The 12,988-nt window shown below is 34.9% G+C and overlaps 1 protein-coding gene across 1 annotated transcript; it reads left to right on the top strand.

Annotated features, from left to right (window-relative positions):
• Positions 1-5,937: 5,937 nt before the first annotated feature.
• Positions 5,938-12,948, top strand: LOC142353656 (uncharacterized). The gene is made up of 3 exons (XM_075405954.1): positions 5,938-6,164; positions 6,639-6,880; positions 12,089-12,948. Exons 1-3 carry the CDS (start codon positions 6,089-6,091, stop codon positions 12,542-12,544), a joined length of 774 nt encoding a protein of 257 aa, XP_075262069.1. The 5' UTR covers positions 5,938-6,088; the 3' UTR covers positions 12,545-12,948.
• The last annotated feature ends 40 nt before the right edge of the window (positions 12,949-12,988 follow it).

The following is a 12,988-nucleotide window of genomic DNA, read 5'->3' as shown; positions in this document are numbered from 1 at the left end:
TGTCTTAGCACTTAGTCTCATTTGTCGCACGGCTTAGCGGTTGCTTGTGAAGCAAAAGTCAGTCAAAGTTTGTGTTCCAGTTCATCGCTGAAGGTCTATTTCTTTGTCATTAACTGTTTTGCAGAATGACTATATGACTTTGGCACTATTTGTTCTAACAAAATATTAATTGCATTTTGGTTCTGGCCTGTATTTTTAATGTCTCAAAATTTACTACCATTGGTGACAGTTGTCATCTGTTCAATAAGGGGAATAGGGTTATCTAATTAATAGTTTGATTTTATAGCTATTTGTTATTTTACTTTGAAACTATTTGTTTTCAAAAAATATTAGCCAACTTCTAAGTTTTCACTTTTATTATTTTAATATTTTTGTTGTTTCATCCAAATTTTTCTCTCATCACAGCCGCTTTTGGACAGATTTCATTGATTGCTCGTGAGGCATAAATGACAAAATCGAACAATTCTAGGTCTTAGCTAATGGCTGTTACGCCTTTGAGACTAATTGTTTTAAAAAAAAATCAGCTGTTTGTTGTTTTGTCCTTAATTCTTGTTCATTTTGTCTTAGCACTTTGTCTCATTTGTCACACGGCCTAGCGGTTGCTAGCGAAGAAAAAGTCAGTCAAAGTATATGTTCCAGTTCAACGCTGAAGGTCTTTTTCTTTGTCACTAACTGTTTTGCAAAATGACTATATGACTGGCACTATTTGTTGTAACAAAATTTTAATTATATTTTGTTTCTGGCCTGTTTTTTTAATATCTCAAAATTCACTTCCATTGATGAGAGTTGTCATGTTCACTAAAGGGAATAGGTGTATCTTATCAATATTTTGAGTTTTTAGCTAGTGGTTTTAATGACTTAATTCTTGTTCATGTCTTAGCACTTTGTCTCATTTGTCACACGGCCTAGCGGTTGCTAGTGAAGAAAAAGTCAGTCAAAGTATGTGTTCCAGTTCAACGCTGAAGGTCTTTTTCTTTGTCACTAACTGTTTTGCAAAATGACTATATGACTGGCACTATTTGTTGTAACAAAATATTAATTGTATTTTGTTTCTGGCCCGTCTTTTTAATGTCTCAAAATTCTCTTCCATTGATGAGAGTTGTCATATGTTCACTAAAGGGAATAGGTGTATCTTATCAATATTTTGAGTTTATAGCTAGTGGTTTTAATGACTTTGAGACTATTTGTTTTCAAAAAATATTAGCCAACTTCTAAGTTTTCCCTTTGTTGTTTTTATCACCATTTTTTATCTCTCCTTACAGACGCTTTTGGACAACTTCTATTGATTGCTAGTGAGGCATAAATGAGAAAAATGAACGGTTCTGGGTCTTAGCTAATGGTCGTTACGGCTTTGAGACTAATTCTTTTCAAGAAAAAATATTAGCTGTTCTTTTGTCCGTAATTCTTGTTCCTTTTGTCTTAGAACTTAAGTCTCCTTAATGATATGGCCTATCGGTTGCTTCTGAAGCAAAGTCAGTTGAATTTGTTCCAGTTGAGCGCTGAAGGTTTATTTCTTTGTCACTAACTGTTTTGCAAAATGGCACCGAACTTTTCAATTTTCGTTCATTTTGTTGACTCGTAACTTCGTTTCCTTGATGACAGGTCTCATCGGTTGACATTGGCGAATAAGGCATAATCGAGTTTACTCTATGCCTTGAGCACAATGCCATGGTTTTTTTTATAATTTTGACACTATATTGCTTTACAAAATATTTTGATTTGTTCTCTTTTTTTTCTTGTGATCTTGTTGCTTAGTGTTATTAACAGATCTCATTGGCCGTCAAGTGCGGCCTATTTTTGGTCAGTTTAGAAGCTTAAGCTCCTAAAATTATTTTGTATGCTGTCGTTAAAGCATTTAGTACATAGTTATGCTCTTACGCCACTGGTTTCTACAACGATTCTGATTTTGGCCAGATTTCTCATTTGTACTCCTTTTTACTTTGTTATTTAGTTTTTTGCTTGGTTTTTGCATAGTATGTGCAATCTAGGGACGTATAGTGCTAATGCTTATTTTAAATTATAATTGATTGTTTCCAGATTTTTTTTGTTTGTTAGCACATTTAAGATTTTATGCTTCATTGACTGTCGAAGTTTGGTGTTGCTAGAAATTTAGCATGTTTTTCATGGAAACTTTTCTGCTTGACCGTTTTTTGTTCCAGAACGTTCTTTGGATGGTAGTTTTCGAGTTTTTTTCTCACTTGGTTTTTTGCTGGAACCAAATTGCTCTTATTCAGAAAGTGAGTCGGTTGCTAAAACAAAAACGATTGTAAGATAAAGGATCAGAAGGCCGTGATAGCGGAGTGTATAACGCTTTAGTTTATTATGTCGGAGGTCTGGGGTTCGAACCCCTCCTTGGTCGGAATTTTTGCAGCCATAAAAAATGATCTCGTTACAGTCCCCCGAATTAAATTGCTCCACCTGCCATTCGAAAGCAATTTATCCTACCTTAAGCTGTTTTGTGTTGAATTATTTTTAAAGTTTTGAGCCAGCATTTAATTTGCAGTTCTCTAGTTTTGATGATTCATCTTCTGATTGAAGTAGATGAGCAATTTTTTGTACGCTGGCTATACCGTAGAACATGTGGTATTATATGAAATTTTCCGAAACTGGAAGTGGTTTAGTTATTTATATAGTAAAAGAATTAAAAGTCGAAATGTTTTAACTAGGCAAGTATCTTCAATTTTTGATTATTCAGATTTGATCACAAAAGTCTGAAATTCTTGTGTGTTTTTAAAATTATCTACTCGAGTGTTTGCGATTGAACCTATATTAAACAGTATAAAATTGACTAGATTTCCTTTGCACTATATGAACAAAATGTATAATGGAAAGTTAGTGTAGTGTGGAAAATGTATTAAAAAAGTCGGTGTAGAAAATGGCGAGATGGTATAACCAAACAACTCAATACAGGACGCTGAATGCAATTCTAAAAAACTGACCTTTATGAACAGGCTATTTTTATGCAAAATCTGTTCAATATAGTTAGTTATAGCTCATTCTCGAAAAAATTTGCTCAAAAATTGCTTTTAATTGACCTCTTTCTGTGGTGGAATATACATAACAAGTAGCCCTTTTTATATTTAAAGGTCATTGCACTCTTTGCATTGTGGAAAGCTAAGAAGGGCACTTTTGCGAAAGAAGGGCTAAGAAGGGCACTTTTGGAAGGGCACTAATTCAAGGTGAAGAGTTGAAAAAATTTGATCCCATTTAATTACCTACCCCCCCCCAAAAAAAAACTACCCCCCGCGTACCTACCCCCCCCCCCCTCGTACCTACCTACCCACCCCCCCCCCCCTCGGCAACGTACCTACCCTCACCCCACCTACCTACACCACCACCTACCAACCCCCACCACCACCACCTATCCACACCCCTGAACTGAAAAAAATTTTAACGCTTTTTGTTATTTTGGTCTACTATTTTTGTTATTTATAGTGTTTTTTTTTCGATTTTCTGATTTAGGGTAGAGATTATGATTATTTTGCACAACGATTCGAGTCGTTTTCGGTATTCTACCGGCTATGTTTTTCTTAGCAGAAAGCAAGTTTGTTCATGACTTGACTTTTGACTTCTTTCTATTCGAGCTTTTACCTCCGTTTTTGATTGTTGACTTCTGTTTTGACTTCTTTCTATTCGAGCTTTTACCTCCGTTTTTGATTGTCGACTTCTGTTTTGGACTTTAACAAATGCTTAGTTTGTAATTTATAGCAATTGGTAACAGTCTGTAACTCAAGGTGAAGAGGTCAATTTGAGAAAATTTTATCCCATTTAACTACCTACCCCCCCCCCCAAAACCTACCCTCCCCCCCCCACGTACCTACCCCCAATCCCAACGTACCTACCCCCCCCCCCCCACCCTCTCGTACCTACCTACCCCCCACGCACCTACCAACCCCCCACCAGCACCTACCCACACCCCTGATTTGACAAAATTTTAACGCTTTTTATGTTATATTGGTCTACTATTTTTATTTCTAGTGTTTTTTGGATACTCTGATTTTGTCCAAGTTGGGGTAGAGATTATTTTGCACGACGAATTGAGTCGTTTCCGGTATTCTACTGGCTATGTTTTTTTTACTTCGTCGAACTTTTTTTCGCTCTACCCATTTTGCCGCTTTTTCGACATTGCGTGAAATCTTTTTGACTTCTCTAGGCTAGTTTCACTCTTCTGTCCTTCTGTTCAAAGTCCTTTTAAACATCAGCTGCTCAGCAAACCAATTCAAAATAAGAGTCAGTATAAAAATCAAAGTCAGAAATAGAAACGGGATAAACCCATAAAGCCCATTTTTAGATGCCCGGTACTTGAACTTTGTTCTCATAAGTTTTAGTTACTATCTATAATGCTTATTGGTATTGATACTAGACCCTGTAGCCTCTCACTGAGAGACAGGAGTATGTTCAATTACGAAATGACATCAAAATAAATCGCACTTAAAAATGTTTTTATACAAAAACCAATTTTTGTTGATGTTTTCTTGTCTTTCAATCCCAATAGAGTTATGGGAATCAACGGCGGCTATTTTCCGGCAATCTGCCGGGTATGTTTACTGTTTTTTCGATTTTTTGGATCGGATTTTTTTCTAAATGGTTTTTCCAATCCATTCATATTTCATTCTGGGCCTAGTTTTTTGTTTGAACTAAATTTCCATTTCCTTTTAGTAGTTTTCAGTTCTCATGCTGCATTTTGACATTGATTTTCTGTTTTTTTTAAAAAAAAATTTCATCTGATTTTTTAAAGTGGTTTTACCTATTCACTCATAGTCCGTTCTAGGTCTAGTGATTTGGTTTAGTCAATGAAAATTCTTTGAATTATACGTCAGGACTTGTCCTGCTATGTTTTATATTTTTTTGCCTTTAAAATTAAATCGATTTTGCTTTGGTTCATAAATTGATATACTTATTCAGATCGACCCTTCGTTTAAAATAATTACCATTTTTTCCAAATAGAAGATGACTGGGCGTTAAATCGGCAAATTTTGTGGAGAATTTCTCTATGTTCACACAGTTATACCCTATACAGTTGCTTGATTCAACTAATCAATGAGACACCTTGTTGTTTATCAAATGAGTATGCTTTTTGAGATCCATTTTTACAACTATAACAATCTATTTTGGTAGTCTTTTGTCTGATAATTATTGCCTCGTATAACCCGCGTTCACTGTGAACAATCACTGTTGTTGAACTTTCTGTGCCACGCACAGACTTTCTTGAATCGTCTTTTTAAATAGTTTACTATTACGGTAATTGTTTCACCATTACGGATCCAAGAAAAAGAGAAAAAAGGAGAGCATTTAATCTAGTTAATAAGGTAAATAAGTGTTTTTGTTATTATTTTAAGCTCTCTAAGCTTACTATCTATATGTACTACGGTCAGTGTAACGTTGGTAGCAACTGTTCCGTCAATCTATTGGTTCTGTCTTACTTTGAGAACATCGTTGTGACATTTAGTACATTCCAGTGCATTTAGTTTCCTGTCCTTACATTTGCGCCTTTTGTTTAAATGTGCTTGATATATACATACGTTTACGTAATTGCCCCTTATCGTTTTCCATCGGAAGGCATAAGTCAAGCGTACAGTCATATCTTTTTATAGGTTCCTATTTTTACATTTTCCCCTCTTATTTGACAGGATATTAATTGTCATGTAACCAGAAAGCATAAAACCGAAAATTAACGGAATTATTAAGGTTGTTCTACCCTAAACAAATATTCTACTGTTTTTATGCGGAAATCATTTTAGTAGCAATTATTAATTTTTACCGTTTGGGAAAATGACAGACAATAGACTGTTTTTTTTCACAAAAATTGTTTTCCACTGAAATGATGACTCGTCGAAGAGAAAACGTGATTAAAGCTGGATGTGTTGAGTAGCTGGATTCGAAGTTAAATTGGATTGTCAGCGTTACCGTATATTGAATTACGGTTACCTATTGCATTTCAGATGAATGTTGCGACAGATTCGTTGAGCTTTATTTGATTGAATGATAAGGAATATTAATTCCGTGTGCATATTAAGTTACACGATATCACAGCTTAGATGACTGCAAGTGAAGCATTTAGTGTTAGTTGGTGAGATGAGAGCTGAGGATGGACTTAACTGGACGTGAATTTGCGCCGCCGAGTTACGAAGAGGCTACGGGGCTGACGACTGTACCTAAACCAAGTGGCTTTCTTCGCGAAATCATAGCAAAAAATGAGTCTCATTATTATCAGGGGAGGTTTTTAAGATATTTTTGACGCCGAGACGTGATATAAAATGTAAACGCCACAGAGGTTTTTACTTAGTTATTAAAACGCTATGACTTGAAATGTCAAACACATTGAGCTTTTTCTGGGTCAACTACTAGTAGGATTTGAGTAGAATTCAAACGAGTAGCATTTAAATCAATATAATTTGCTCTGTGAGTGGGAGCTGGTTTTTGAGTTCAGGACTTGTGCTTGTAACTTTAATGGGCCATATGATATCCATAGCAAATGAAAAAAAAACTGAAAACAAAAATCTCGCGAAGTACAACTAAATGTGATTTTCTGAAGTGTAAAAGTAAGATTTATTTAGTCGATTATGTTCCTATTTTTGTCTAAAAATTAAAATTCTTGTTCTTGAAATCTAGTCTGATTGGAGAAAGCCACCGTTCAGATGGAAGGTCCCCTCCTCCGTATTACGACACATTCCAGCCAATAACACCTCTATCTAGACCTAATGACCCGTCCTCGTCTCCACTACCGCCCTCTCTCGCGGTTGAGGTACCTCCTGAACCGACGACGTCTTCACGTGGCCCTCCTACTCAGGGAGGGAACCAGTGGGCGCACGGACTGTTCGAGTGTCGAGTTGATTCTGAAATATTTTGGAGGCAGTTATTTTGTCCATGCAACACAGAGGTAGGTGTGATCAGAATTGTTCAAATTTTGCGAAGTTTGATCGTGTTTACTATTTTTTGGTGCAACGATGAAGTACGTACGCAAGGTAATTGGAGAATTTCGAGCAACATGACATTTTTGCTTCTCAAGCGATTTTCGGTAGCTTTGGTTTTGTTTCAGGCTCCATCTTAATACGATTTGAGATTTCTGAATGCTCCTGAACCATTTCGAAAACTTACATTTGGCTAACTTTTCTAAAGATATAATATACAGTTGGCGCTTTATTAAAAAGTTTTTTTACGTTTGGATGCTGAAAAATGTAGCTACAGTCAGGTTTCGGGTGAATTTTCAATGTTGATTGATAAAGAGGTATTCCATGCACACGCACGTTTATTGATGCTTTTAAACGAATGTAGTGTTTCAATATTTTCCTCCTTCGCGTTCTTACCAAAATTGAGGGATTAGAAAGGTGTCCCATATATTACTAAGGGATATTGTTTGCCAGATTTTATCTTAATAGCTCTAATTGAATTATATTGCTGTTCGGTACTGTTAGCTTGGCCTTTGTGGTGTGCACTGATTTGTTTCGTTGATTGTTTTCATTTTAATCAAATTTATGCCCCGTTTTTAATCTACGATAGTTGTAAATAATATTTTCAAACCTATAAATAACCAATTTCACTAAATTTTAAAGTTTTTTGTTCTGAAGTTGTGACTGTTTGAAGGCTTAAATTTGGGATTAAGAGCTATTAGGCAAGTTAATTATTTAGAAAGTTGTTTTTAGCCACAAAACGATGATAGCTCGGCTGTCAGTGGCCACATCTTGAATTTGAAATTTTACTTCTGCTTGAAGTTTTGTTCATAAATGAGACAAAAGCTCAGATCTGTCATTTTGTTCCATTACTAATGCACCTGAACAGATGATTCAATGCACCTGTTACGCACTGTTTTTAGACGCTCATTATGGCTGATAAATTAGTTATTTTAGATACATTTCATTTTAGGCGAATAACTTGTACCTATTTAGCTGTTTCACATTGCGGTTCTAAGAGGATAGTATTGTAATTATAACAGTTGGCTTCTTTAGAGTTGGTTTGGATGCGCGCTATTCATTTTATAGCGACTATTTTACTTAGCAGTAGTTGTTTTAACTTAGAAAGTATCTATCTGGTTTTAACTTAAAGAAGCTGGATTTCTTTAAGTTATTTAAATAAGGCTGAAGTTTTTATGTCGCAATTATCAAAACTTTTATAGTTTCTGGGGATAGTTTTAAACTGAATCTCAGTATGATTCTCTTGTGTTCTAATTATCAGTTTTTCCGTAGATTTGGACCTCTTTTATTATTTAAATGGCAGCTTTTAAGGTTGCTTCGTGTACAATAATGGTCTTCCACTTATTTTGGATATACATAAAGATAATAGGGGCCAAGGTTCTAGATAGAAATTAAAACCAAATTTAGCATTGACACTTATTAGTTAAGAACTAAATTATTGATGTATCGTTTTCGAATGCGGTGGACGAAATAAGCAAGTCAACGCCTAATTCATTTGATATTCTTTGACTTGAATGTTTTTAGTTGAATTATTTGACGTGATTTCGATCATACTCTGCGTAACTCATGGACAATGACGACCTGCGATAACTCGTTGTGTTATTTGAAGGTCAGCGAAAAATCATCTAGAGAACTTCAATTTTTGTTTCAATTTTGAGGAAGTAATTTGCTGAAACTGTGTGCAGCGTACATCCGCTTTTTGTTGTGGCACTCGGCTTCTATTTTGCAGATAAGTGTTTTGATTTTCTGCTTTCCGGTTATATGTCGGCTATGTTAAAGCTATGAGAACAAATCTTTGTGGTGGATTAAAAAAATCTTCAATTTTTCTAGTTCTTGTTGATATTCTAACGTAACAAGAAGGCTCGGTAATGTGCGTACGCAAATAATGTTCCGACCCCGCTCATCCACATTCTTGACCTAATTGGCTACCAAATGATGAAGAGATAGAAAACTTTCAAAAACACATCGTTCAATGAACAATAAAGGAAATACGATAATTCCACGCTAGAGGGCCGATGGAAGTTGTTGATAATAGGACTACTAGAAAGGACAATAATAAAAATCAAACAATAAACATTATTTACGACCAAAACTCGATGTCTGTAAAAGAGAAAATCATAACAAAATCAAACTCTCATCAGATAAAAACCAAAACAAAACAATTTAACCTATGATTCATTAGAAAAGATATGGGACCTGTCCCCAATGCTACTGGTTAACGGGTCGAAAAATTAGCAAATAGGTGCGAAACTCAAAAATACTTTTCCATTTTTGAAAACAATTAATTTCACAGTTATTGATGTCATTAGATATCAAGTGAAACCACTAAAATGTTCATTTATATCTACATAGGAACAATTGAGATATGTCATTATCCAAAATTTGATTGCGCAAGATTTCAAAGCCAATGAAATCAACGATTTTTGTTAAATATTAAAAAGAAACCAAAAATACTTTGAAATGTACAAATAAAAATCTGACATTTTATGAAATCTTGTAGTAACAGTGGTAACAAAGCCGAGAAACAAATGTTTGAAGCTAAAACTGTTATAAAGATTAAATTAGAGCTCACTGGAAAGGGGTTGTGACCTGTTTTTACAGGGACTGATCTACAAATCGACCAAAAAACTATTTAAAAAAAGACGAAACTCAAAAATTCAAATATATATTAAAAAACAAATATTTTCAAAAGTCATAGCAGACGTAGAATTACAACAAAAAGCGATGGATTAAGGTTCAACATTTCAGCGAGCCAAATGAGTCTGTTAATAATTAGACTAATTCACGAGCCCACAAAAAACATACATAAAGAAGTCAAAACTTCAAACAATTTTACGACATGACACTTTTCAAGGCACTGTAATTATATGATGCTACCTGAAAGAACTGTAAATCATCATTTTACCTTAATGTTATGATCAACGAGCCTTCCTTATAGAAGGACTACTTAGACATGACAACAAAAAGAAATCCAAAAATTGAAACTAAGTTTTATGAAACTAAATGGTCGAAGCAATCAGTCACAACGTATAACCAAGGGCAAAAAATTGTTTGAATCAACAAAAATAATTGGGACTTCTAATGAGTGAGTAACATGGTGACGAACATAAGAGCAAAAAGGAGACAGATGAAAAAAATTCTTAAAAAATTAATTTGAAAGTCATTAAACCAAACAGCTATAGACTGAAATCTTTCACTAGGTTGAGTTATACCTCCTGGAGAAGCAATTAAGATCTACCGCTAACGGGTATATGGCGCACAACAACGAAAAAAAGACAAACATAGGCAAAATATATAATTATCGAGTTTGATTTGGCAAAAAAATTGCAGGTTTATAATTCCAGAAGACGCTTAAAGCCAGCTGGAGTACAACTAGCTTTTTTGAGCTTAAGAAGAATCTGGCTGCAGTTTTAAGGTGTCTGAATTTTGAAAAATTTAGCACAAATTCTAGCCGAAAAACTCGGATCGAAGTTGAACAACCTTCCTCTATCATTAGAGATAAAATATATAACACTACACTTTACAATTTTAACACTTTTTAGCAAAATTGACCAAAATTTGGTCAAAATTGAGGAAAATTTGGACCATATTTTAAACTTCGATAACTCCTTATAAAAAGCGAAAATTGAAAAAATCTTTTCAATTCCGTATTCTACGCTGGACGGGCTTTCTAGTGATACCACTCACAACTCTCTACGATTATTATATCGATCGGCCAAAATTGTCTGAACAAAAAAAACCATTTGAGTATATAGTCCCCCCCCCCTCAAGAGGGGTCGGAACAATAAAAACGTCGAATTCTTGTTCCAATGTGGTTTCATCAATTTCTGCGCCCAAGTGTTTTTCTTTCATGCAAACATCAATGTTTTTATGGCTATTTTTCCGTAAGTTAACGTTTGAAATAAAAGGTCGAATATGAAACTAGTTCAGTAATTTTGCACCGATTCCTGCTCATATGAAAATATTTTTTAAAATTTGGTTTGTTGCTTGCTGTTCTGGTGAATCTACTTTACTGAATCTCTTGGCTGAAAGCCTCGAAATTTTTCCGAATGTTTTGGGTGCTTCTTTTGAGAATTTATCATAGAAAATTTGGATTGTATTGGTCTCGATTTTTTCTGCTTTTGTTATTTATTTTTGTCTCATCGCTTTTTAGTAATTTTTCTAGTAATATTTTTTGTGTTTTGTTTTGCTAGCTTGTTAAGCTCGTCTTTTAAACCTATTATGTTTTCTAATGATATTTAGTTTGAATAATTTGATCGGTTTGCGTGTTTCCTTATTTTCATTTTACCTATTTAATAACTTTGAGTTCATGTGTTATTTTTAAAAAATGAGGTATTTCGATTTTGGCTCCCAGTTCTTCAGAATTTTGTTACTTTGCGCCTTATTATTTCTCATAAAATAATTTTTTCTTAGGTCTTTTCGGTTCTTTTGCTTATCTATTGAACGTCTTTTTTTCCTTTGGGTGATGGCTTAAACATCAAATTAAACCTTTGTGTTTTGTAATAAAGTTGATAATCAGGTCTTTTCGGTCAGGTTTTCACCATTCCAATATTTTACTGCTATCTTTTTTATTGGACCTTCAGTCGTAACTTTCACCTGAGTCGCTGTTTTTGTTGAAACTCATGCTCTGCATGTTATCTTATACAATATTACAAATTTATTTTCGGCTTCAGTGCTTGATCATACAAATTAGAGGTCTTCACATTTATAAGACCTTCTTTTCAGTCAGCGAAAGTTTTGAAGACGCGAAGAACTGAATTGGTCTTTAACATTTTCAGTTTGATCGTTGAGCTTCTTGTCTGTTCTTGAACACTGCGTATTACACAATAGAGCGCCGTTATTTGATAACTCTACATTAGCTGTGACCATTGAGGTTTTTCGCTCTGTAATATTGATTTAAAAACTTGAGCTGCTGATTAATTGAAGTTGCTTGGGAGCATTACGCGAAAATTTCTCTAGGTTTAACCGGTTGAGAAAAAATCTGTTTTTACTAGTGGAGAAAAGAAAAAAGTTTTCTGCGTTTGTTTCCCTTGATTTGATTTTGCTATTTCATGCTGTTTTAATTTTCTATACTTTGTTTTTATTTCCTAGAATTTGTCCTACAATTTATTTTACTGATTTTGCAGGAATATCTGAAATGGTTCTTTGTGAAATCTTGTTGTTATATTTTGCTTTAGCATCGAGTAGCGAAACAAGCAGGGTTGACCAGACTATCCGACAGCTTTGCGATCACGAGTGCAATCGGCTTGATGGTCCTCGGTTTATGGTTTCTAGTCTTCGTGTTGATCGAAGCAGGTGTGTTACAAGACGACCTGGACTATGACTACGACAATGACGATGAAAAGGAGAAGCCGACTTATCTAGCAGAATTTGAACAGTTTGGAATCAAAATGGTTATCATTGTGCTGTGTTCTCTGAAAGTGGTCAGGTTCTTTTTAGCTTTATATTTGAGATTGTATATTAGAACGTCGTACACAGTCGGTTGTACTGATAATTCGAGTTGTTATGTATGCCTGGGCGATGCTGTTAGTGTGTGTCTATTTTACGACTGCACCATTTGTCAGCAGAAAGCGACTCTTGATATTTACCAACGCGATCGAGTATTTTTTAATGACCAGTTGGAACGAATTTAGAACGGCTGCATCGAAAACTGAAGCAGGCTGGTTCTGACAGTTAATTTGGTGTTAATGCGTGATGTTGTTAATTTGCGCACAGTTATTTTTTACACATCGAATTGGAACGTAGAAGTTGGACTGATCTTGGATGCTTTTCGAGGAGTTTGACTTTTGATCGGCTTCTGGTCTACCCATAGTGCATGCATTACTGAGGTGCTACCAGTTTTTTAGCATGTAGGTTGTATACCCAAATAGCTTTGGTGTTTATCAAATAAACTTATAATGCGTCTGGACAAGATGTGGTTGTTTCTGTCGTTCCGGCCAAAACTTCTGAAAGATGTAACCATTTGTGTACATTTGTATGAAGGTTGCCTTCTCCGGTGGAATTTTTTTGGATAGTTGTAATCTTTTTTGGTGCAGTACTTTGGCTTCACCTGGTGAATAAATGCGACAGTTATTTGT

Source organism: Convolutriloba macropyga, chromosome 14 (genome assembly GCF_964194025.1).
Source record: "Convolutriloba macropyga chromosome 14, txConMacr16.3, whole genome shotgun sequence".
NCBI classification, from domain to species: domain Eukaryota; kingdom Metazoa; phylum Xenacoelomorpha; order Acoela; family Convolutidae; genus Convolutriloba; species Convolutriloba macropyga.
Note: the sequence above shows the minus strand (reverse complement) of the source record. Positions and strands in the feature narration are given on the sequence as shown.